Source organism: Mobula hypostoma, chromosome 25, assembly GCF_963921235.1.
Source record: "Mobula hypostoma chromosome 25, sMobHyp1.1, whole genome shotgun sequence".
NCBI classification, from domain to species: Eukaryota; Metazoa; Chordata; class Chondrichthyes; order Myliobatiformes; family Myliobatidae; genus Mobula; species Mobula hypostoma.
In genome coordinates, this window is record NC_086121.1 from 45,833,224 (window position 1) to 45,859,826 (window position 26,603).

Below are 26,603 nucleotides of genomic sequence, written 5' to 3' on the forward strand. Positions count from 1 at the left end.
AGCGAGGAAGAATGGGCTCTGGATCGGCATTGTCCTCAGATCCGTCGAACTGCCGGGAGAGAGCGTCAGCCTTCGTATTCTTGCTGCCAGGACGATAAGTGAGGACGAAACTGAACCGTGTGAAGAAGAGAGCCCACCGGGTTTGACGAGAGACGAGTCTGTTAGCATCCTGAAATAGGAGAGGTTCTTGTGATCTGTCCAGACCAAGAATGGATGCTCTGCCCCCTCCAGCCAGTGTCGCCATTCCTCCACGGCCGCTTTGATAGCCAGAAGCTCCCGGTCCCCGACGTCGTAATTCGACGGGAAAGAAAGACGCAGCCGGCTATCCGCAGACGAGCGCTGAGAGAGGACAGCTCCAATGTCTACAGCGGATGCATCCACCTCGACAATGAATGGCTGAGATGGGTCTGGGTGTTTTGCAGCGGGGCAGTGGTGAAACGTCGCTTTAGCTCGGAAAATGCTTGGTCGGCATCATCCGAGGAATCCTGCCGAGGTCTCCTTGGTGAGTGCATCAATTGGAGCCGCGATGGAGCCGAAATTTCGGCTGAAGCGGCGATAAAAGTTCGCAAACCCCATGAAGCGCCGTACCTGTTTGACTGTAGACGGTTTAGGGCCAGTATGCAACTGCCTGAACTTTACCAGGGTCCAGTTGAACACTGGGCGGGGTAAGCATATAGCCCCAAAACGACAGCTGGACTTTATGGAATTCACATTTTTTCAGGCTTGGTGTACAGGTTATTTTGAAGAAGGTGTCTGAGTACTCTCCGGACATGCTGGACGTGCTCCTGATGAGAGCGGGAATAGATAATGATGTCATCTAAATACACAAACACAAACTGGTTCGACCTGTCCCTGAGCACATCGTTAATGAGCCTGGAATACAGCGGAGGCGTTGGCCAGACCAAAAGGCATCACCAGGTATTCACAGCGGCCATTAGACGTGCTGAAAGCCGTTTTCCACTCATCCCCTTCTCTTATGCGAAACAGATTGTAAGCATTGCGCAGATCAATTTTGGAAAATAAGGTTGCTCCCTGGAGATGCTCGAAAGCAGACGCCAGCAAGGGAAGAGGGTAGCGGTTCTTCACAGTGATGTTGTTCAGGGGCCGGTAATCGATGCTGGGACAGAACTTGCCGTCTTTCTTGCTCACAAGAAAGAAGCCTGCTCCTGCCGGCGAGGTTGATGGACAGATAAATCCCATGCTCAGAGTCTCCTTAATGTTTTCGTCCATGGCCACCGTTCCAGGACAAGAAAGGGAAAAGAGCCGGCCCCAGGGAGGACTAGTGCCAGGTGGGAGGTCTATGGCACGGTCGTATGGCCAGTGTGGGGGCAGGGTGGTGGCCTTTCTTTTACTGAAAACCTCAAGGAGATCCACATATTCAGTCGGAATCCCGGGCAGGTCCACATCCTTAGCCGATACAGGAGGGGATTCATGGAATGGAGGTTGAGCTGGACCCAGACAGGTAGACAGGCATGCCGGTCCCCACTCTCGGAGTACCTTCAGAGACCAATCGATCCATGAGTTATGTCGGGATAACCAGGGGAGACCAAGTACCAGTGGCAGTTTAGGTGAATCAACCAGACAGAAAGACATTTTTTCATCATGCAACACACATCAAAGTTGCTGGTGAACGCAGCAGGCCAGGCAGCATTTGTAGGAAGAGGTGCAGTCAACGTTTCAGGCGGAGACCCTTCGACAGGACTCCTGACGAAGGGTCTCGGCCTGAAACGTTGACTGCACCTCTTCCACAGATGCTGCCTGGCCTGCTGCATTCACCAGCAACTTTGATGTGTGTTGCTTGAATTTCCAGCATCTGCAGAATTCCTGTTGTTTGCATTTTATTTTTTCATCATGGTTGCCTTCGAGCACCAGTTGGAGGGTTTGGGTGGAAAGGTGGATCTAGCCAGTTCCCAGAGGTCGACCGTCCAGCGCCTTGATGTTGATCTTTTCTCTTAATTCCTGAGTTGGAACTCCCCATCTCTGAGCGAGAGAGATGTCCATAAGATTCACGGTTGCACCGGAGTCAATAAACGCCTTAAGTTCGTGGGTCTGAGACCTCCACGACAAGGAAGCTACGAGCATTACAGAATTAGGGGAAGCTGACTGAAGAGAGAACCGACCCGTCAGGATTCCCCTCCCTGCTGACGGGTATTCTCTTTTACTGGACGCTTGGAACATGCCGCCCGGAAGTATCCTGGATCACCAGAATAGAGGCAGGAACCTGTTCTCCAGAGCCGCACTCATTCCTCCTGAGACAGGCGCATGCGCCCCACTTGCATAGGCTCCTCTGTGGACTAGGTGCTGGGTGATGAGGGAGGGGGAGAGGGCGAAGAAAGACAGTGATCAGGTGAGGGAGGGGAGAAGGCAAGGAAAGATGGCGATCTGGCGGCGCGTAGGACGTTTGAAGCATTATTTCCCTGCGCCACTCAGTTACCCGGTCGTCAACTCGAATAGCCAGATTAATTAGGTCATCCAGACCTCATGCTCATGCCGGACCATTGCGTTCAGTACACGCTGGAAGGCAGTGATGAGAGATCTCTCATTCCATCCCATTTCTAATGCAAGAGTACGGAACTTGACTGCATTGGCTCTCACCGTTCATCTGTCCTGCGCAGGTCCAAGAGTCGGTGGGCAGCCTCCTGACCCAGTACTGGAAGATCAAAAACCCTCCTTAACTGCACCATGAAATGTTGGAACGACTGGGCTGTGGAGTATCCTGCTTGGAATGTCAGATCGCATTGAGTACAGTAATAAAATTCCTGCAACCATCGGGATCACCAGAATATCTGCCTGGTGGTGGAATACTCAGTTCCTGAATGGTCGTGGGAGTCGGCTCTGGTCCGGGCGCGGGAGCGGGTGCATTAGTAGCAGAGATAGAAACATAGAAACATAGAAAATAGGTGCAGGAGTAGGCCATTCGGCCCTTCGAGCCTGCACCGCCATTTATTATGATCATGGCTGATCATCCAACTCAGAACCCTGCACCAGCCTTCCCTCCATACCCCTTGATCCCCGTAGCCACAAGGACCATATCTAACTCCCTCTTAAATATAGCCAATGAACTGGCCTCAACTGTTTCCTGTGGCAGAGAATTCCACAGATTCACCACTCTCTGTGTGAAGAAGTTTTTCCTAATCTCAGTCCTAAAAGGCTTCCCCCTTATCCTCAAACTGTGACCCCTCGTTCTGGACTTCCCTAACATCGGGAACAATCTTCCTGCATCTAGCTTGTCCAATCCCTTTAGGATTTTATACGTTTCAATCAGATCCCCCCTCAATCTTCTAAATTCCAACGAGTACAAGCCTAGTTCATCCAGTCTTTCATCATATGAAAGTCCTGCCATCCCAGGAATCAATCTGGTGAACCTTCTTTGTACTCCCTCTATGGCAAGGATGTCTTTCCTCAGATTAGGGGACCAAAACTGCACACAATACTCCAGGTGTGATCTCACCAAGGCCTTGTACAACTGCAGTACTACCTCCCTGCTCCTGTACTCGAATCCTCTCGCTATAAATGCCAGCATACCATTCGCCTTTTTCACTGCCTGCTGTACCTGCATGCCCACTTTCAATGACTGGTGTATAATGACACCCAGGTCTCGTTGCATCTCCCCTTTTCCTAATCGGCCACCATTCAGATAATAATCTGTTTTCCTATTTTTGCCTCCAAAGTGGATAACTTCGCATTTATCCACAATAAATTGCATCTGCCATGAATTTGCCCATTCACCCAACCGATCCAAGTCACCCTGCATCCTCTTAGCATCCTCCTCACAGTTAACACTGCCACCCAGCTTCGTGTCATCTGCAAACTTGGAGATGCTGCATTTAATTCCCTCATCCAAGTCATTAATATATATTGTAAACAACTGGGGTCCCAGCACTGAGCCTTGTGGTACCCCACTAGTCACTGCCTGCTATTCTGAAAAGGTCCCGTTTATTCCCACTCTTTGCTTCCTGTCTGCTAACCAATTCTCAATCCACATCAATACCTTACCCCCAATACCGTGTGCTTTAGGTTTGCACACTAATCTCCTGTGTGGGACCTTGTCAAAAGCCTTTTGAAAATCCAACTATATTACATCCACTGGTTCTCCCCTATCCTCTCTACTAGTTACATCCTCAAAAAATTCTATGAGATTCGTCAGACATGATTTTCCTTTCACAAATCCATGCTGACTTTGTCCGATGATTTCACCGCTTTCCAAATGTTCTGTTATCACATCTTTGATAACTGACTCCAGCAGTTTCCCCACCACCGACGTTAGGCTAACCAGTCTATAATTCCCTGGTTTCTCTCTCCCTCCTTTTTTAAAAAGTGGGGTTACATTAGCCACCCTCCAATCCTCAGCAACTAGTCCAGAATCTAATGAGTTTTGAAAAATTATCACTAATGCATCCACTATTTCTTGGGCTACTTCCTTAAGCACTCTGGGATGCAGACCATCTGGCCCTGGGGATTTATCTGCCTTTAATCCCTTCAATTTACCTAACACCACTTCCCTACTAACATGTATTTCGCTCAGTTCCTCCATCTCACTGGACCCTCTGTCCCCTACTATTTCCGGAAGATTATTTATGTTCTCCTTATTGAAGACAAAACCAAAGTAATTATTCAATTGGTCTGCCATGTCCTTGCTCCCCATAATCAATTCACTTGTTTCTGTCTGTAGGGGACCTACATTTGTCATTACCAGTCTTTTCCTTTTTACATATCTATAAAAGCTTTTACAGTCAGTTTTTATGTTCCCTGCCAGTTTTCTCTCATAATCTTTTTTCCCCTTCCTAATTAAGCCCTTTGTCCTCCTCTGCTGAACTCTGAATTTCTCCCAGTCCTCAGGTGAGCCACTTTCTCTGGCTAATTTGTATGCTTCATCTTTGGAATTGATACTATCCCTAATTTCTCTTGTCAGCCACGGGTGCACTACCTTCCTTGATTTATTCTTTTGCCAAACTGGGATGAACAATTGTTGTAGTTCATCCATGCAATCTTTAAATTCTTGCCATTGCATATCCATCGTCAATCCTTTAAGTGTCATTTGCCAGTCTATCTTAGCTAATTCACGTCTCATACCTTCAAAGTTACCCCTCTTTAAGTTCAGAACCTTTGTTTCTGAATTAACTATGTCACTCTCCATCTTAATGAAGAATTCCACCATATTATGGTCACTCTTACCCAAGGGGCCTCTCACGACAAGATTGCTAATTAACCCTTCCTCATTGCTCAAAACCCAGTCTAGAATAGCCTGCTCTCTGGTCGGTTCCTCGACATGTTGGTTCAAAAAACCATCCCGCATACATTCCAAGAAATCCTCTTCCTCAGCACCTTTACCAATTTGGTTCACCCAATCTACATGTAGATTGAAGTCACCCATTATAACTGTTGTTCCTTTATTGTACACATTTCTAATTTCCTGTTTAATACCATCTCCGACCTCACTACTACTGTTAGGTGGCCTGTACACAACTCCCACCAGCATTTTCTGCCCCTTAGTGTTATGCAGCTCTACCCATATCGATTCCACATCTTCCCGGCTTATGTCCTTCCTTTCTATTGCGTTAATCTCATCTTTAACCAGCAACGCCACCCCACCTCCTTTTCTTTCATGTCTATCCCTTGTCGGGGCAGCATGAAAGGAGGACTTGCGAGATGCTGGGAGTGGGACTGTGGCGGTCTGAAGCAGCTGAATTGAGCTGGCGACAACGTTAATGGCTGTCAGCTGATGCTGGCTGTTCACAGTAAGTACGTGGACGACGGCCGTGAGTGTGGAAATTGCAGACACCCGAGTCCAATTGTCTGTGGTGAGCTGTTGAACGGTTGCGGCTAGGGACGATACCTATTTCTCCAAGTGAGACTCGGCTTGTCGGCATAAGGTTATCTGCCTCATTGCCTCTGTAACTTCACTAAGAACAGATTCCTTTGCCTGTAGCTTGTCTCCTACCTGACCAATGACTCTCATGGCCAAGGTCAGCTGCTCTCTCTCTGGACGAGACTTGCTGTCACCACGGTTCGGATATGGCCCAATTCAGAGTGAGAGACACTGAAGCAGGTCGATAGTTCACAGACTTTAATACGAACAGTGTTAAAGGGAAAATAAAACAATAAACGCTCGGCCAAACAGGGCCATTAACTAAAACTCGCAAAGGAAAACGAAGCCTACGCGGCGGCTGAAAAGAACATCTAAACATTAAACCAATATCGCTATACTAGTCTTCAGAGTCAGTTGACATGGAAGTCCAATAACTCAGGTAAGGCCGAATACGAAACAGCAGCGAAGCGTTGCTCTGCTCTGTCCAAGCTTCGATAAGCACTACGACGACAAGAATGGAGTTAATTACTATCACGATTAAATAATAATTACCTGACACTTGCAAATTCACAAGCACAATTGCCGTTCCTACTGCGCTGCCGAACCGGTGGTTGTGACAGCATAGGTGCAATCCTGAGATTACAACAGAGTCAGGCTCGGTGCCATAGACCTGACCGCTGTTATTTTCCTCTGTTAGGTCATCCCCACCAGCAGTATCCAAAGTGATATATCTGTTATTGGGAGGGGTGGGGTGTGTGGCCACAGGGGTACTCTGCACTGGCTGTTTAACCCTTTTCTCTTTCTTGACTGTCAGCCAGTCTCCTGCGTCCTGCACCTTAGGTGGAAATACCTCTCTATACATCTTGTCCATCACCCCCTCAGCCTCCGAATGATCTGGAGTTCCCTCAGTTCCAGCTCCAACTCCTTAACACAGTGTTAGAAGCTGCAAGCTGATGTATTTCTTGCAGGTGAAGTCATCAGTGTCACAACCACGGATTCGGCAACGCAGCAGACAAGACAATTACACTCATGAATATGCACATTATTATTTCATTGTGATAGTACTTAACTCCATTCTTTCTGCCGCAGTGCTTGTCGAGACTTGAACCCAGCATAGCAACACTTCGCTGCCTGCTTGCATTCGGCCTTGCCTGAGAAATTGGACTGTTGGGTCAATTGACTCTGAAGACTAGTGGTATTCGGTTTTCTATTTAGTTATTCCTTTCAGCCGCACTGTAGGCTTCATTTTCCATCTGAGATTTTAGTTAATGGCTCTGTTTGGCCTCGCGTTATTGTTTCTTTTCCCTCTAACTCTGTTTGCATTAAAGTCTGTGAACTGTCGACCTGCTTCAGTGTCTCACTCTGTACTTGGGCTATATCCGAACTGGATGACAATCAGGGACATTGGAGGTTCTACCTTCCCACATCTCCTCACAAGAGGAGCGTTCAACTATCCTGCAAGTCATTCCTACTGCTCTAACTTCAATTTATAATGAAGGAAACAAAATAAAATGAACAAAAATCTATCTCCAGCTTTTCACATTCTCTCTCTCTAGTCTCACCTTGCTGAAGCCTGTAAAAGCTAAAACCTGAAAATCTCCACTCTAGCAATGGCCACTCCGCCTCATTTTAACTTGCTGAGTAGGTTATCCAGCTGGACCTCCTCCAGAAGTCCCCAGAATCCCAGACATCAGTATGCAGCCAATCTGATTCACTCCATGTGATATCAAGAAACGGCTCAAAGCATTGGATACTGCAAAGGTTATGGGCCCAGACAAAATTCCAGCAATACTCCTGAAGACTTGTGCTCCAGAACGTGCTGCATCACTAGATCAAGCTGTTCCAGTACAGCTACAACACCAACATCTAACCAGCAATGTGAAAAATTGTCCAGGTGTGTCCTGCACACAAGAAACAGGACAAGTCCAACCCAGCCAATTACCAGCTTATCAGCCTACTCTCAATCATCAGCAAAGGAATGGAAGGGGTCACCAACAGTGCTAACATGCAGCACCTACTCGGCAATAACCTGCTTACGGATGCTCAGTTTGGGTTCCGTCAAGGCCATTCAGCTCCTGACCTCATCACCTCCTTGGTCCAAACATGGACCAAAGAGCTAAATACCAGAGGTGAAGTGATTATTATAGCTCTTAACATCAAGGTATCATTTGACCAAATATGGCATAAAGGTGCCCTAGTTAAAATTGAGTCAATGGGAATTAGGGGGAAAACCTTCTGCTGGTTGGAATCATATATGACACAAAGGAAGGTGGTTGTGGTGGTTGGAAGTCAATCATCTCATCCTCAGGACACCTTTGCAGGAGTTCCTCAGGGAAGTGTCCTAGGACTAACCATTTCCAGCTGCTTCATCAATGATCTTCCTTCCGTCATAAGGTCAGAAGTGGGGATGTTTGCAGATGACTGCACAATGTTCTGCACCATTCGTGACTCCTCAGATAGTGAAGTAGTTCATACCCAAATGCAACAGGACTTGGACAATATTCATGCTTGGGCTGACAAATGGCAAGTAACATTCAAGCCAGGCCATGACTATCTCCAACAAAAGAGGCTCTAAACATCATCCCTTGACATTCAATGGCATCACCGTCACTGAATCTCCTAATATCAACATCTTGGGGGTTACCATTAGCATGAAACTGAGCTGGTCTAGCCATATAAACACCATGGCTACCAGAGCAGGTCAAGGCTAGGAATCCTGCAGCATTTAGCTCACCTCCTGACTTCCCAAAGCCTGACCATCATCTACAAAGCTCAGGTCAGGAGTGTAATGGAATACTCGTCACTCCCCTGGCTCCATCAACACTCAAGAAACTTGACACCATCCAGTACAAGGTAACCACTTGATTGGTACCCTTTCCACAAGCATCTAGTCCCTCCACCATTGACGCACAGTTGCAGCAGTGTGCACAATCTACAAGATGCACTGCAACAACACATCAAAGTTCCTAAGGCAACACCTTCCAGACCCACGGCCACTAACACCTAGAAGGACGAGAACAGCAGATACCTGGGAACACCACCACTTGGAAGTCCCTCTCCAAGTCACTCACCATCCTGATTTGGAACCATATCACTGTTCGTTCGTTGTCGCTAGGTCAAAATCATACAGTAGAATTCCCTCCCTAACAGCGCTGTGGCTGTACCTACACCTCAGGAACTGCAGCGGCTCAAGAAGGCAGCTCATCATCACCTTCTCAAGGGTAACTAGGGATGGGCAATAAATGCTGGCTTAGCTGGCGACGTCCACATCTGGAAATGAATAATTTTTTTAAAAAAACTTGCTAATGAATCTTGATCTCTGATTGGCTGCTGTTCATGTCAACTGCAAACTTACCAATCACACCTCATGCATTTATGATTCAAACCATAAGACCAAGGAGCAGAATTAGGCCATGCGGCCCATCAAGTCTGCTCTGCCATTTCATCATGGTGTGATCCATTTCCCTCTCAACTCCATTCTCATTAATGTACAAATCATTAATGTATGCACAACTAGTAAATTTCCCAGCACCAGTCCCTGTGGTACATCACTGGTCACTTGTTTCTAATTACAAACTCAGCTCTCCATCATCACCATGTGTCCCTCAATGCTAACTTTGGACCCTTGTCTCGATCCCATGGGTTTAACTAGTCTCCTGTGTGGGACCTTAACAAAGACCTCAATGAAGTCACTGTTGACTACATCAACCTCTTAGAAACCATAGAAAAACTACAGCACAGAAACAAGCCTTTTGGCCCTTCTTGGCTGTGCCGAACCATTTTCTGCCTAGTTCCACTGACCTGCACACGGACCATATCCCTCCATACACTTCCCATCCATGTATCTGTCCAATTTATTCTTAAATGTTAAAAAAGAACCCGCATTTACCACCTCGTCTGGCAGCTGATTCCACACTCCCACCACTGTCTGTGTGAAGAAGCCCCCCCCCCAATGTTCCCTTTAAACTCCCCCCTCTCACCCTTAACCCATGTCCTCTGGTTTTTTTCTCCCCTTGCCTCAGTGGAAAAAGCCTGCTTGCATTCACTCTATCTATACCCATCATAATTTTATATACCTCTATCAAATCTCCCCTCATTCTCTTGTTAAAACATGCTGTACTTTGAAAATGTAATTAAATCAGTCTGACAGGAATCCTGACAATTCCATCTTTTATTATCTATTCATCTTGTTTTTACAGTAACATTCCTTTCAAAGACGTTAGACTCATTGTATATTTCCCTGAAAGTACCAACAACAGGTGGATTGGCTGAAAAAGGCATATGACATGCTTGCCTTCATCAGATGGTGCATAGAATATAAAAGTTGAGAGATGTTATATTGCAACTTTACAAAACACAGGTTAGACTGCACTTGTGTACAGATCTGGTCACCATGCTATGGGAAGGATGTGGTTGCTCTGGAGAGAGTGCAGAGGGGATTCTCCAGGATGTTGCTTGTACTGGTGTTTTAGGGTCATGCAATGAGTGACAGATGACACATACTTTTCATTATAGAAACTGCTCTACATAATTCACAAACACTGTCATTGAGTTGTTGTGTTAACTTTTAAGAGATGGTGTCTGACATAATGACATCAGCATAAGGCAACTGCTTTTGGTTTGTTTCTAATAGAAGTAGAGGGCTATGGCTTTTGTTAAGCATATTAAATGACTCTTGCATGTTTTATTCGCAAAATCCTACACTGGTGACCCTGACGCTCGCGGCTAATTCCAGGCTTACTCAGCAAAGTATCGACAAATGCAGTCGCTTTGAAGCTGCTGGAAGTTTGGGAGCAGTATGCTAACACATGGTTTACAAAGGCAGAAGCAAGTTTGCACTGTGAGAAATCAATGCAGACAATGCCTGTTCTTACTACATCATAGCATTGCTCTGATGCAGCCAGAGTGGTGAGTCTACTAGAAGATCCACCTGCATGTTATAAATATGTCACTTTGAAAACTCAACTATTGCAGACTTTTGGACTGTCTGAGTCCGAGCGCATCAAACAGTTTCTCTCTTCGCCCAGCCTGGGTGATGCTAGGCTTCAGAACTAATGAACCACATGCTGTTTCTCCTGGTCAATCACTATCCTTGCTTTATTTTTAAAGAATTCTTTATGCAACAAATGCCTGATCAAGTTCACACTGCCCTTGCTAATAGACCCATCAAGGACTCTAGGGAGCTTGGTAAGATGACCAAAAATCTACACTCAGCCAGACAGAGGTGCATCGTTCCTCCTCCTTCCCCTGTCTTAACAAGCCCTGTCCAGCGGACTCATGCCCATGGCTCCAGACCAGACAACACTGGGTCTGTTTTTACCATGTACACCTTGGCACAAAAGCCAAGAATTGCTGACCGCCATGCAGCTTCGACAGTGCATGGGGTCGAGCATCTCTCCTTCACAAATAGCTCACTGGTCCACGCCCGTGCATATAGACTAGACACAGAAAAGCCGGCCAGCACAAAGGCTGAGTTTGCTAACATGTAAATGCTTGACATTATATGCAGGTTCAATAGCCCTTGGGTTTCGACCCTCCACCTGGTCCCTAAGCTGCCTTAACGAGGCGAGGCCACCACCCACAATTGTTACCTGGTCCACATATCCAAGATGTTTAGCCAGGAAGGTAACTTTTTCTAAAGTGCTTACCATCAAGTGCCTGCTTGTGCTGAGGATAGTCCCAACACTGCTGTTATAATCCCAATGGGCTAATTTGAGTTCCAGTGACTAATGGACTCTGTTAAAATCTTTAGGTTTTCTTTTTGTTTACCTGGGTGACATACTTGTCACCAGTGCATCAAAAACCAAACACTTACCACATCTCCACACACTTTACAAGTGCTTAAGTCAACAAGGGCTGATTATTAACCCTGTTAGATCCCAGATTGGGTTGTTTACTATTGACTTTCTGGGTCACTGCACGCAGGTGCAACACCTCTGTCATCAAAAGTCACTGCTATTATGGACTTTCCACTGTCCTACACTACCAAAGCACTACAAGAGTTTTTAGGTATAATGAATTTTTATCACCCTTTCATTCCGCGAGCTCTTGAACTAATGCTCCACCTGTATAGTGCCCTGAAAGGCAGTGCTCCTAAATACATGCTTGAGAGATCAGTGCATATCAGCAGACTATCTGATGACAACAAACGAGCTCATTCCAAAGTGACCCTCCTGGTACACTCATTTCCCAATACACCTATAGGCACCACCACTGATCCCTCAGAAAATGCTGTGGGTGCTGTGCATGAATAGTTGGTTGGAGGCGCGTGGCAGCAGCTCCCCCCCAACCCCCTTTGTGAGGAAGTATATCACATTTAAGCGCAAGCTTCTCAGTCTCTATCTGACCGTCAGCCATTATCGTCTTCCACTAGAGGGTCAGCATTTCACAGTGTTTGTTGACCGCAAACTTCTGGTGCACATGACAGTCAAAGTGTCATCACCAGCAATGCGGTGCTACATTTTGGAACTCACGACTGACATACAGCACATCAAAGGGAAAAATAATGCTGTGGCTGATTACCCCTCACAACCCACCACTGATGCCATACCCATTGGGGTTGACTTGCCAGCATGGTAGCCAGCCAAGCTACTGACCCAAGGTCTAGGCTTACAGGACAGCATTTGGCTGATGTCAAGTTCAGGGATGCAGGAATTCCTCTCCTGTGAGATGTCTCAAACAATTGCTCTTGCCCCGTAGTGCCCGCAAACTATTTTTTTAACTCCATTCATGGCTTCTTGCATCCAGGCGGGACGGCTTAGCAGAAACTGGTTGCATTGAAGTTTGTGTGGCACAGCCTTACAAAACACGTGTGAGACTGGATTGCAACCTGTGTTGTGTGTCAACATGTTTGGTCACCTTCAGCACCTTTTGAGGTTCCTGAACAACTGTTTAACCACGTTAATGTGGTCCTCTCTCCCGTCCCATAGTTTCATGCATCTCCTTACCGTGGTGGACCATACCACCAGATGGCTAAAGATTGTCCCTCTAGTGTTAATTATGACTGTGGATGTGGCTTGGGTGTTCATCAACATCTGGGTCATTCAATTCAGCACCCTATCTGATACTTCTTCCAACAGCAGTTCCCAATTCACATCAGACCACTGGATCACAATCTAACATTGATTGCATCACACCACGTCGTATCACCCACAGTCCAATGGCCAGTGTGAGCATTTTCACTGTTCCTTAAAGGCTGTACTCAGAGCCTTCCTGACGGATGAGAGTTGGCATGATCATCTCCTGTGAATCTTGCAGGGGCTCAGAACGACTTCAAAAGAGGACCCACAACCCTTCGCCACTGAGTTGGTGTACAGGCAACTGCTATGGGTGCTGGGTGATTTTATTTCTGACACCACAACCTCCTGTTTGGCTTCTTAGCAGCATTATGGCCTCCTCAGTAAATAATTCTTTTACACCTATTCCTACATTCCTACTGATAAGAGCATAGAGCACTCTTGGGTTCCTGCTAACCTTGTAAGCTCCCTTACGACGACCTGTTCTGCAGTTTGGAACAGTGTGAAATACAAAGTACTTTTATTGTAGATAGGAAGGGTAAATCTGAAATTATTTCTGTAGATTGCTTTAAACCAGCCCAGCAAGTCCTGGATTGTTCCACTATCATGTGTCTGCTGTTCCTCCAAGCAAAGCACAAAGGACCGGAGCTGGGCAGCTTGTTCCAACTCTAGACAGACTCACAATGCTGGTTTTGGTGAATTCTGGGGGCGCCTGTGTACGGCAATACAATGGGTGATGGATGACACATATTGTTCATAATAGAAACAGTTCTACATAATTCACAAACACTGGTATTGGGTTGTTCTGTTCACAGTAAGAGACGGTGTCTGACGTAATGACATTAGTATAAGATGACTGATTTTGGTTTGTTGGCAATGGGAGTAAAGGGCTGTGGCTTTAGTTAAGCATATTAAACACTCCTGCATGTTTTATTCGCAAAGTCCTACAGGTGGAAGACCAAGACAGATTGCATAAGCTGGGCTTGTTTACTCTGAAGTGGAGGATTTGGAGAAGTAATGGATATATTTTATTTTAATGTACTCAGCGCAGAACAGGCCACTCCAACCCTTCGAGCTGCACCGCCCAACATCCCCGAGTTAACCCGAGCCTAATCACAGACAATTCACAATAGCCATTTAACCTACTAACTGGTACGTCTTTGGATTGTGGGAGAAAAGCGGAGAAAGCTCAGAGATTCCACGGGGAGCAGGCACAAACTGCTTACAGAAGACACCTGAACTGTCATAGCATCATACTAACCACTATGCTATTGGTAGGTGTGTCAGAAACAAACAGGCATAGCTTTAAGGTGAGGGGAAAGAGTTCTAATACAGAACTGAGGAGTGAGTTTTATTTACACAGAGTGGTTGATATTTATTACATGATATTAGAGAAAGTGGTGTATCTGATACAGTCAATATTTTTAAGAGCAGTTAAAAAGGCAAGGCGTTGAAGAAGTCAGGCCAGAGTGTGATGCGTAACAAGACATTGATGTAGTGAAATAATGGACCTGTTTCTGTGCTCTTTGACTCTGGCACAATCCTTGCCTCTTTTTCTAAATTCCCTTTCTCTTTCTGCCTATCTCTCTATCCCCATCTATTGCCCTTATCACCCCTCCACATCCTTCCCTCTTGCTTCATTTCCTCCATCTCCCCTCCCACGTTCTACCTCTCAATGTAGCTGTCTATCCCTTTCACTTTGTTAATTAGTTTTTCTCTCAGTTGCTCGCTTCCTCTAGTGGAGTTCCCAAGGAGTCAGGGTTGGGACTGCAGTTCTTTACTTTATACGTTAATGATCTGGATGAAGGAACCAATGGTATTATAGTTTGAAGTTCAAAGTAAGACCAAGTCATTGCAGCTAGGTTTGTAGATGACAGCAAGATAGGTGGAGGAGCAGGCAGTGTCGCTGAGACAAGGAGTCTGCAGAAGGACTAGGACAAGTTGAAAAAGTGGCAGATGGTACACGGCATTGTGAAAAGTGGGGTTATACACTTCGGTACGAAGAATAATGGTGATATTTATCCAACCGAAATGTCAACTGTTTATTCCTCTCTATAGATGCTGCCTGAAGTGCTGTGTTCCTGCAGCATTTTGAGTGTATGTTCAAAAGAATGGCCCCAGGCTTGATGCATGTGGAATATTTGATGCCTCCGAACCTGTATTCTTATAGAGTACAGAAGATTAAAGGGGAATCTCATTGAAAAGTACTGGATACTTAAAGGTCTCAATAGAGTGAACGTTAGGAAAATCTAGGATCTGAGGGCACAGCCTCATTGTAAAAGGTTATCCCTTTAAAACTGAGAAGAGGCGGAATTTCTTCAGCCAATAGGAGGACAGTTGAGACCAGGTCATTTAAGGCAAAGATTGAAAGGTTCTTGATTAATAAAGGGGGTTAAGGGTTATGGGTAGAAGATGAGAGAAAAAATAGCAGTCATGATTGAATGGCAGAGATGGGCTGAATGGCTTAATTCTGCTCTGGTATCCTTTATTCGTTCATGATGGCCTTTTCTGCCCCTTCCTCTGTCTCTCTTTCTTTGCATGTGTCTTGGTCTCTCTTTTTCCCTGGACTCTTCCATTTTCCCCTCATTGACTTTCTGTCTGAGTTACTGATACACAGTCTCTCTTTAGAGTCATACAGCACAGAAACAGGCCCTTAGCTAATTGGTCTATGCTGACAGCGATTCTCATCCAAACTGACCCTATTTTTCCCATGTCCTTAAGACCACAAGATATAGGAGCAGAATTAGCCCATTGAGTCTGCTCCGCCATTCCATCGTGGCTGATCCCAGATCCCACTCAACCCCATACACCTGCCTTCTCACCATATCCTTTGATGCCCTGACCAATCAGAAAACTATCAACTTCCGCCTTAAACATAGCCACAGACTGCAGAGCAGGCCAAGTCTGTGGCAGAGCATTTGAGCCTTTCTGATCCATGTACCTACTCAAGTGTCTTTTAAATGTTTATTTGTCTATGAAATAAGACACAAAAGGAAATGGTTTAGAAATGACTTATTCTGATATTTGCTACCTCTGCTTCTCTGTCTCTCAGTCTCTCTCTCACATGTTCTCCAGGTCCCAATTTATGCTACTCTTTGACAGCCTCTGCCAACAAGTAAAATCCACTCAACACTCCACTTTTATGTCCATGTATATTGTATATCTTTCATTTTGTGTTTTATTACTTCATGCACAAAGCTCTGTAGTTTGGGAGAGATCTTTGTACTGTATAAACTTTGCAGACACACAGGTTACAAGTCGTCTTTGGATGTTATTGAAGTCTGCATGATGTAGCCATCTGGTGAATTAGTAGCATCTGATAAGACATATTAAGTGCACAGGCTAACATGAGTAATTTAGAGAATTCTTTCCAATTCATGTTTCTGACAAAGAAAAAAGCATCTTGCTCCAATCTAAAACTGTGGTCCAAAAATGTCTTAAATGTGCACCTCAGTCACTTAGCACTCTTCAATCACTTCAGTCCGTTCTCCCGTTTCTTTGTAATCCTTCACATATGGGCTCAGGTTGTGTCCAGCTCTGGGCATAACACACAATGAATCAGAATCCATCCAACATGTCAGGCAGCTACAGAAACTTGAACAATTGTACGAGACCATTCAGCCCTTTGAGCCATTCTGTTTTTCAATATGATCATGGCTGATCCTCAGTCTCAATACCCCGCCTCTGCATTCTCTCTGCACTTGAGTGTGTTTTGTGTACAGTAATCTACTTACCTTCTTCAGAAAAATACTTAGTGCCTTGGTTTCCACTGCTCTCTGTAGTGAAGAATTCCACAGGTTCACTACACTTTGAGTGAAGAAAAATGTCCATGTCTCAGTACTAAACATCATCCCTGTATTCTGAGACAGGGATTTCTTCTTCCAGTTCTCCCTAATGAGAGAATCGTTCCTGTATCCAGTCTGTCAGAACTTTGTACATGTTAAAGAAAAATTTGAAGTACTCTCAAACTTTACAATACAGACTCCTCTTTCCTTGCTATGCAGTGGTTTTTTTTCATAAAATGACACATATTGTACATTGTTGGCATATTTTACAATAAGATTTGCATTTACCAAGCAACAATTTTGGAACTTTGCTATGATGAGGTATCAATAAAATTTTTCAGTCAACGGATTAGTAACAAACTGACAGTCATTGATTTTAATTGCATTTGGGGTTGTGTTCTAATCCACCTGGTACTATACAAACTGCAGTGGAGTTTTCAACCATCTATCAAGTTAAAAATACGAGTGTTGACCTTTATCTGTAGAGTTACTTCTGTGGCAGATCTGTGCTTTTATTTTCCCTATCAATAAATATTTGTTGTACATTATAAAGATTTTGGAAAATCTCAAAAAATTCTCTTTGTGAGACCAGAAACAAAATCAATATGGTACATTTTTCTAAATTTAGCAAGTACTGCCTCCTCTGAAGGATAGATGCACTAATAATAAGAATCATTGGACAAAAGTATACTACAACATTGATGTGTTGAATGTAGGGAAAGCTGCCAACTTTAAATGTTCTACTTAAAGAATCAAAGGAAGAGCTTCTCGTCAGGGGTCCCATCTGACCAAAGGTACGACGGCTGCCAATGTAACTACTGCAGGTTTGTCTGTTCTTCATTTTTTTTCTTGCATTTACATTAAAGGATCCAGCCTCAAAACTTGTTGTTCCTCTAATTCCTTAAGTTTTATTCTTGCCCACAAATTGCTGTGATATATTCGGAGCTGCATACTTCGTTGAGTTCATTGTACACATTGTTTTGCTCTTTTATGTTTTCTTCAGGAAAAATAATATAAACACATTGGCACCTTAGCCATTTCTGAATTATCAAAGAGTTTGTGGCAATTACAGATTCTGGGTTAATTGCATGGTCCCTTGGAGATGTTGTTAGTTTTACATTACAGTTGCTTGAACCCTTTTAAAGGGGTTTTGTGGATTAAATGTAAATGTTAATATCATTTCACAGAGCTTTTCCAGCCTTCAATGAAGTTCTTGGAAGCACCTTAGACTGTGAAGGTTTGGGTTGCAATAGGTCAGTCTCAAAAGGCCTCCAGACTTAAGATTACTCCGAACTGCGATATTCAAAGTCTTTATACAAACCATACCCGCTGTCAGACTTCCATTGTCTGAATTTGAGTCATTTGTGTTTGCATCATCTGAATACTGTTCAAAATTTTCTTCTGATGTCCTGCCAGATTAACACCAACTCGAAGCATATCCCTAGTGACAAAGAAGAAGACATTGTTAAGAATGAGAAATATTGTTTTCCATCGCTTGCATTCACTGAATTGTTGTTATTCACTGTAAACTGCTTAATACAAAGTATTTTCTGACAATAGTGGATTATTACAAAAATTATATTTTTAATGGAAATAACTGAATCTCTATCATTTATAGAATTTAAGGCAGGTTTGAGACAATCATAAAATTCAATTCATACTATTTCAAAGAATTCATGGCACTATTGCCATGGTTCTTTTTACTGCTTAGAATGACCTGCATAGGTAGAGGTAATAGTTATACAGTGAGTCCTTTGGGGTTTATAAAATATATAGGAGAATTAGCTGGGTAGAAAGGGAATGTGACATGGCTCTGATCAACAGAATTCCAAAACATTTCATAAAATTTTGGAATCAAAAGAGTAGCTGAGTCCCCTCAAAAACCAAAAAACAAAGGCATTTGTGTGAAGCCGGGAAATATGTATCATGTCTTTCATGAATACTTCACATCAGTGTACCCAAGGAGAAGGATGGAGAAGATGGACAGTTAGGGAGGATGTTTGCTGATAGTTTGGAGCATGTGTGCATTAGTAAAGGGAAATATTAGAGGTACCGATGTATGCTGAAGTGGACAAATCCCAGTGCCTAACAAAATCATTCCCAGGGAGTCATGGGAAGCAAGGAAGGAGATTGCCGGGGCTCTGAGAGTGAAGCTTGCATCATCTTTAGCCACAGATGAGGTACGGGGAGACTGAAGGGTGGCTGATCTTATTCCAATATTCAAAATAGGCAACAGGAATAGGCCAAGAAACAAAAAAGTTAGTGGGTGTTATGCCATTAAAAGGGAAATTATTGATAAAAAGTTCTCTGCAATAGCATTTATGATTACTTGGAAAGGCAGGGACTGTAAGTCAGAAATAAAGTTTTTTCAGGAGCTTACGACAAAAATTAATGAATGTGAGGCAGTAGACATTCAAAGTTCAAAGTAAATTTGTTATCAAAGTACAAAAGATAAAAAGACCAACACTCGATGCAGCAGAAAAAGAAAAAAATACAAATCGTGCAAACAATTGAACTGAACAATAACATTCTGAACCAAAATTGAGTCCTCAGATTCGAACCCAGGAGCAGCCCGGAATCATAAAACCTCGTTTATCAGTTCATCATATTAGCAGGCACAGAGCACAGCAGCCGGGGCAGTCTTCATAGCCTCAGCTATAAATCCATCATCGAATAATCAGCACTACAGAATCAATGGAAGACTGCACAAACTTGGGCGGTCAGCCAGTGTGCAAAGATAACAAACTGTGCAATTAAAAAAACAATAAGTACATAAGCAATAAATATCGAGATCATGAGATGAAGAGTCCTTGAAAGTGAGTTCATAGATTGTGGGAACATTTCAATGATGGGGCAAGTGAAGTTGAACGAACCCTTTGGTTCAAGATCTCGATGGTTGATGGGCAATAGCTGTTCCTGAACCTGTTGGTGTGAGTCCTGAGGCTCCTGTACCTTCTGCCCAATAACAAAAGCATGAAGAGAGCATGACCTGGGTGGTGGGGTTCCCCTAATGATGGATGCTGCTTTCCTGCAACCACATTTCGTGTAGATGTGCTCAATGGTGAAGAGGGATTTTACTGTGATGGACTGGGTCATATCCACTACGTTTTGTAGGATTATCTGTTCAAGGGCATTGGTGTTTCCATGCCAGGCTGTAATGCAGCCAGTCAATGAACTCTCCATCTATAGCGGTTTGTCAGAGTTTTAGATGACATGCAGAATCTTTGCAAGCTCCTAAATACAGACACTGCCAAGCTTTCTTTGTAAGTGCACTTCGGTGTTGGGACAGGTCCTCTGAAATTATAACACTGAGGAATTTAAAGTTGCTAACCCTCTCCACCTCTGATTCCGTAATGAAGACTAGCTCATGGACCTCTAATTTCCTCCTACTGATGTCTTGCTGACTGAGCACCACTGAGCCAGATTTTCAATCTCTCTCCTACATGCTAATTTGTCACCAGTTTTGATTCAGCCTGTGACAGTGGTGTCATCAGCAAACCTGAATATGGCACCAGAGCTGTGCTTCGCCATATGGTCATAAGTGTAAACTGAGTAGAGCAGGGGACTGAGCACACAGCCTTGTGGTGCACCTGTGCTGATGGAGATTGGTGAGATGTTTTTGCTAATCCAAACTGACTAGAGTCTGCAAGTGAGGAAATCAAGGTTCCAATTGCACAAGGAGGTGTTGAGGCCAAGGATGTGAAGTTTACTGATAGTTTTGAGGGGATGATGTTATTGAATGTTGAGCTGTACTTGATAAAGAGCATCCTAATGTATGCATCTATGTTGTGCAAGTCACTTCTCAGGCTGAAGTTGATATGTTTCAGCACTAACTTCTCAAAACACTCTATCACTGTGGATGAAATTTCTACTGAATGATCATCACTGAGGGAGGTTACATTGTTCTTCCAGTATAACTGAAGCCTGCTTGAAGCAGGTGGGCACCTCAGACCGCCGAAGTGAGGGATTAAAGATCTCAGTGAACACTCCAGCCAGTTGATCAGCACAGATCTGTAGTACTTGGCCAGGTTCACCGTCTGGGCCATATGCTTTTAGTGCGTTCAGCCTCCTGAAGACTGCTGGCACGTCGGCCTCAGAGACTGAAATCACAGCAGCATCGAGGGTTGTGGGGGTTTAAGATGGATCTTCCATGTTTTGATGGTCAAAACGAGCATAAACAACTTTAAGCTCATCTGGAAGCAAAGCCCTGTTTTTGACTATGTTGCTTGATTTAACTTTAAAAGAGGTGATAGGATTCAACCCCTGCCACAGCTGTCAAGCATCCTTCACTGATTGAAGTTTAGTCTGGAATTGCCACTTTGCGTTTTAGATGGCTTTCCAGAGATCGTACCTAGACCTCTTGTAACCCTCTTACTCACTAGACTTGAATGCCCTCAGCAGTTTGCAAATCTCATGGTTCATCCAGGGCTTCTGGTTGGCGAAGGCTCTGAATGATTTTGTGGACACGCTTGTCTACAACTGTTTTAATAAAGTCTGTGACAACCATGGTGTATATGTACTCATTCAGATCCACAGATGAGTCCTTGGACAAGGCCCAGTCCACCGACTTGAAGAATACTCTTGGTCACTCCAATGCTCTGACCAGTCAAGATCAACCAACCTCTGCCTTAAATAAATATTAAAACTTGGCCTCCACACCTGCCTGTGGCAGAGAATTCCACAGATCCACCACTCTCCAGCTGAAGAAATTCCTCGTCATCTCCATTCCAAAAGGACGCCCCTCTCTTCTGAGCCTGTGTCCTCTGGTCTTAGACTCTCCCACCATCCTCTCCACCTCTACTTTGTCAAGGCCTTTCACCTTGATAGAGGGATAGATTTGAGGTGAGAAGGAAAAGACTTAAAGGGGTCCGGAGGGGGCAAGTTCATCATACAGGGGATGATGGTACATGGAATGTGTTGCCAGAAGAATTTTTGGAGGCGGCGTACAATTATGTAATCCAGGTTAATTAACCTTAAAGGTGGAGGGATGAAAGCAAGGTTTACTGACTTAAGAAAAGAGAATTTGAAAAAAAAGCTATGTGAGAATAGCTATGTGAGAATGGCTGACACAGGTGAGGATCAAGAAAGAAACACAGCAATGATTAGAAACTGAAGACATGAACTGTTAAGAGTGGAATGAATAGTGAGTATCTTTACCCTACTAACTTGAAAACTTTAGGGTGAAACCCCTGGAGGAGAGACAATCACGATAAAAGACTTATTGAAGTTACCGCTATAACATGAAGCAGCTATAATGAGACAATATCAGCAGAGACGAGTGTCCAAGATACTGTGTAGTCGGGTATTAGTTCTGTGAAATCATATTTTGGGATTTGATCAAGTTTTTTGTACAAGTTTGTGGATTGACTTGCTGTGGATGATAAACTATTTAATTCCAATGAACCAAGAAAGAAGATGGCGAACTACCCAAGATTTGACAAACCAGCACACAAACAAAATGTGTAATGATGCAGAGGATTTAATATGGTTGGATGTATAAGTTTATTTTCATACAAAGAAACCGAACTTGATCTTCTACAAGAACTGATTATTTTTGCAAAAGACTTTGATAAGTTACTGAATGAGATTTACTTTGTTTATGAGTTGTGATGTTGGAGAATTGTCATGAAAGGAGATAACGATAAACTGTATATATACAATTTTTGAATTTAAACTTGTAGATATTCCGCCTGGAACTGAAACTGAAGTTAACTATAATACTAGAGAATAGGAATTAAATTTGGTTTTCTAACTAACTAGGGATAAGTAAAAAGGGAAGTTTAGTCTGTAAATTTTTAAATAGGGAATAACACTAAACCCGATTAAAGAAATTGGAGTATCAAAGGTTATTCTCATGAATATCACTGATTTTAACTGAACAGGAATTTGGCTTTTGTTGATATCTAAGATTTGGAACCTAAACAGAATTTTGTAATTTTGAATTGTTCTTGCTCATGTAAATATTTTGTATATATTATTTTTTCTCTTATAAACAAAACTTAACTCCAGAGGTGTCTGGTTTCTATTCACTGCTTCCTTCCGATACCTCGAATCTTTTGATAGCCAACTAGCACATAGTAATTTGATTTTCTCAAAGAGTGCAGTGACTTGTCACTCACGATAAAACCGCTGCCACACAGATGTTACAAGCACAATATCTAAGAAAGACTTAGATGGGTAGATGGAGAGGAAAGGTTTAGAGAGACATGGGTGAAACAGGCTCAAGATGCACCCTGTACAAATTAGGATGAAGGGCCTGTCTCCGTGCTGTATTGACATTGGCACCACGCTCACTAGCAGGCACTCATTGTTGTGAGTGGGGAAGATGCTCAGATGATGTAGCTGCATGGTTTCAAGCTGCACTGCTTTTAGATAAGAAACATGAAAAGTGAAGATATGTTTCCCAAAGAAACAGATGTTACAAAGAAAACTTTTAAGAAGATGTCTTTTTGTATATCTATTAGCGACTTCTGGGGCAAGTAGCTGTCAAAACTAGAGTCACATGAAAACAACCCCCTAAATCACATGATACCTTTCCATTCAGAGTTTACAAGGTCACGAAGATAAACACATTGCCAGTCTGTTGGGCTTCATTCCCCTCACATAACAATCAGTGATTTCTTGTGAGGGTGGCCGTGATATCATAGACTCGTACAGCACAGAGACAAGCCTTTCTGCTTAATATGTCAATGCTGACTTGAGCTTGCCCCATACATCTGTTAGTCATCTCTGTGAATAGCTGATGTCAAGCTGAAGAAGTGTAGTGACACTTCCAGGGTTTAAAGTAGTGGACTAAATCTCCAAAGGTTATTATCAGAAACATTACATTATCACACACAACCCTATAGTACATACATCATCATTATCAAATTACTATGGATTCCGCTTAATTGGGCCAGCAGTTAATTGGGGCAGCAGATTACTTGGGACAACTCTTAAAGAATAAAAACTAATCAGGAAAATAGCTGGGATTGTCTTTGTTTATTTGGGACACTATATCACTTAATTGGGATTGGAGACTGCTGCCGAACATTTTCTAACTAGCATCAGTTGTGTGTCCGTTAAACACTCCAACATGCTTAGAGCGAACAGCTTTTAAATAGCATCAGTTACATGTGTTTGTGTTCAACAAGCAGTGATTTTTGTCTCTGGTAGCTGATGAGAAGTAAAGAGTAAGACAATTCAGAGCTGTTTTGCTCACTGTGGTTTCAAAGCATTCAAGCCTGGAGATGCCAGAAATGGCCGGGAGTGAAAAAGAAATGATTTCACTACTTCAACAAGATAGGAACTAAGAAGAATTTGAAAGAATTGACTATCATCTTGAATGTTCATTGAAAGTGAGGGTTTGGAGTTCGCAATTGTTGAATGCATTGAAGGTAGTCTGTCATTTGACCAGGTATCTGTATAGATTTTTTTTTCAATTGTTGGTTTATCTAAGTTAAACAGTAGTTTGTCTGTTCTGTATGTTTTTAACTAATTCCATGAAACATCAGCTAATTGGTGCAGCTGCTCAATTGGGAAAAAAATGTACTGGTCCCAATGTGCACAATTAACCAGAATCCACTGTATTTTCATGAAATTTTGGCTAATTGGGCAACTGCTTAATTGGGCCAAAATGTCCTGCTCCTAATGTGTCTTAATTAACCAGAATTTACTGTACTTACAAATAGATCCTTCAATAATTTTCAACCAAAACTACTTAATACTGCAGAGGAGTTCACACTGTTCCTTTATGGAGGAGATCAGGGAGTGGCTGGGATGATGGCTGGACAGCTAAAACTGGAAAACCTGGGATAAGGATCGATGGACCAGACTGTGAACCGGAATGTGGACTTCACGGACCGGACCATGACACTTATTACTGTAGAGGAGTTCACTGTGTTCCTTTATGGAGGAGATCAGGGAGTGGCTGAGCTGATGGCTGGACAGCTAAATCGATGTGGATGAGAACAGAAAATGAAGAGCAGGAGGGATGTGATTGAGCTGCAGAAGATGCACAAGAAATTGACCAGGCTGTTGCCTGGAAAAGGATACTTCTGTTCAGAGGAGGCATAGAATAGGCTAGATTTGTTTCCTTAGGAGCAGATGAAGCTGAGGAGATAGCTGGTTGAGGTATAGCAAATTCTGATAGACAGTCCAATGCAAACAAAAGGAACAACACTTCATATTCCACCTGGGTAGCCTACAATTCAATGATATGAACATTAACTTTTACACTTTCAGGTAACCATTACCCTCTGTGTTTTCCCTCAGCCGTGGTCCCATTCCTTACAACCAATCTCTGGTCCTCCCATTTTTGTCTCCTTCCAGCACTCATTTTTGTTCCCTTCTTGGTTCTAGCCACCTGCTACCCACAAATTTCACCTCTTCCCTAATGGTTCACTTATCAGATTCCAGCACCAATAGGAATTATGTTACCACCCCCCCCCATCCCCTTAGCCCTCTGGCAGATGTCTCCACCTTCACCACCAACCCCCTACCTGGCTCTATTTGCGATGCTTTTTCTTTATTTGCTGGCTTCCACATCATCCATCTGTCTTTGTCCCCCAACTCAACCCTCCACCACCTGGCTTCATCTGCCAGTCATTCTTCACCCACTCCTGGCCCATGAAACATCACTACTCCCCCCTTCACACTAGTTACCTTCCCTCTCCATTCTATCCCATTTCAACCCAAAACTTCAACGATTTGCTCCCCCCATGGATGCTGCTCAACCCATTAAGTCCCTGCAACAAATTGTTTGAATCCAGAGCTCAGGTTCTGTGTCTCTGATAAGCTTAAACGGAGTACTTTCCCCATGGCACAGATGTCCAAGGCCAGAGGGCATATATTTAAGGTGAGGAGTAAGAGGATACAAGAGGGTTTGAGTAAGTTTCTTTTTACCCAGATGGTGTTACAGTCTGGAATGTTTGCTTCTGTGCAACAACTCCAGGCAAGTCTCTACAAATCAAGTAAGACAAAATTGCAAACTTACTCCGCAGTCATTTGAGAGACAAATTCGAATGTTGTGAAGCCTTCATTCAAAAAGTTATCTTTATATTGTCCCATCTTAATGGCTTCCAACCAGTCACCTACTGTGGAGAAGCTGGAAAAATCAGGAACCGTACGGTCCAGCAATGGTAATGTTACCCTGTAAAAAGAATTCAGAAAATTGACCGACTGCCCACAAACATAGCATAGGAAATCAGAATGAGACATGTTCAGAATTACTCCTTCAAACAGATACTCAGGTTAAATTCACGGGGTAGAAAAAATACAAAAATATGAAGACTTTTTAAATGGTGAGAGACGGACAGATGTTGGTGTTATGAGAGATCTGGCTGTCCTTGTACATTAGTCACTGAAAAATAACAAATTTCAGCAAGCAGATTGAATGACCAGTTGTCTGGTGGCCTTTACCCCAAGCGGATTTGAGGATGAGACGGGCTTTCTTATTGCAATTATGCAGTACGCTGGTGAGACCACGCTTGATATCTCTACTAAGGAAGGATGTACAGAACCTGCAATAAAGGGAATGCAACAAATATTCACCTGATGGTGAATTCAGATTGTGGGACTGTCTTGAGAGATTATACAGACTGGGCCTATGCAGCTGAGAAACACCAAATATAACCTCATTGAAAATGACAACATCCTTAAAGGGCTTGACAAGGTGGATGCAAGGATGATGTTCACTTTGGCCAGCCTGTCCAGATCCAGGAATCACAATCTCTTAGGGAGAGATTCAACCAATCAAGACCAAGATGATTAAAAAATATTTTCATCTTGGGCAGAGTGAACCCGTGCAGTTCTGTACTGAAATAAACTGTGGAGGCTCGGTCACTAAGATACTCAAAAGATCCAAAAAATGTATATATTATATATTAAGGGTGCATGGTATGAGTATTGTCAGGGTAGATATGAAGGGCTGAGGAGTATCACTGAGGATTGTGTTCCCTATTTGTACATTTGGAAGCTTTTCCTGTTTGTTTCTGACATTTTCATTTATATTTT

At 43.5% G+C, this 26,603-nt stretch overlaps 1 protein-coding gene across 1 annotated transcript in view; it reads right to left on the reverse strand.

The window, feature by feature from the left end:
• Nucleotides 1–16,932: 16,932 nt before the first annotated feature.
• LOC134338011 (ephrin type-B receptor 2) overlaps nucleotides 16,933–26,603 on the reverse strand; it is a 532,321-nt gene continuing 522,650 nt past the window's right edge. The window contains exons 15-16 of the mRNA XM_063033507.1: nucleotides 25,585–25,740; nucleotides 16,933–18,051 (exon numbers count right to left, since the gene is read on the reverse strand). Coding sequence (XP_062889577.1) covers nucleotides 17,943–18,051; nucleotides 25,585–25,740 — 265 coding nt within the window. The 3' untranslated portion in view covers nucleotides 16,933–17,942. The remainder of the gene's footprint in view (nucleotides 18,052–25,584; nucleotides 25,741–26,603) is intronic.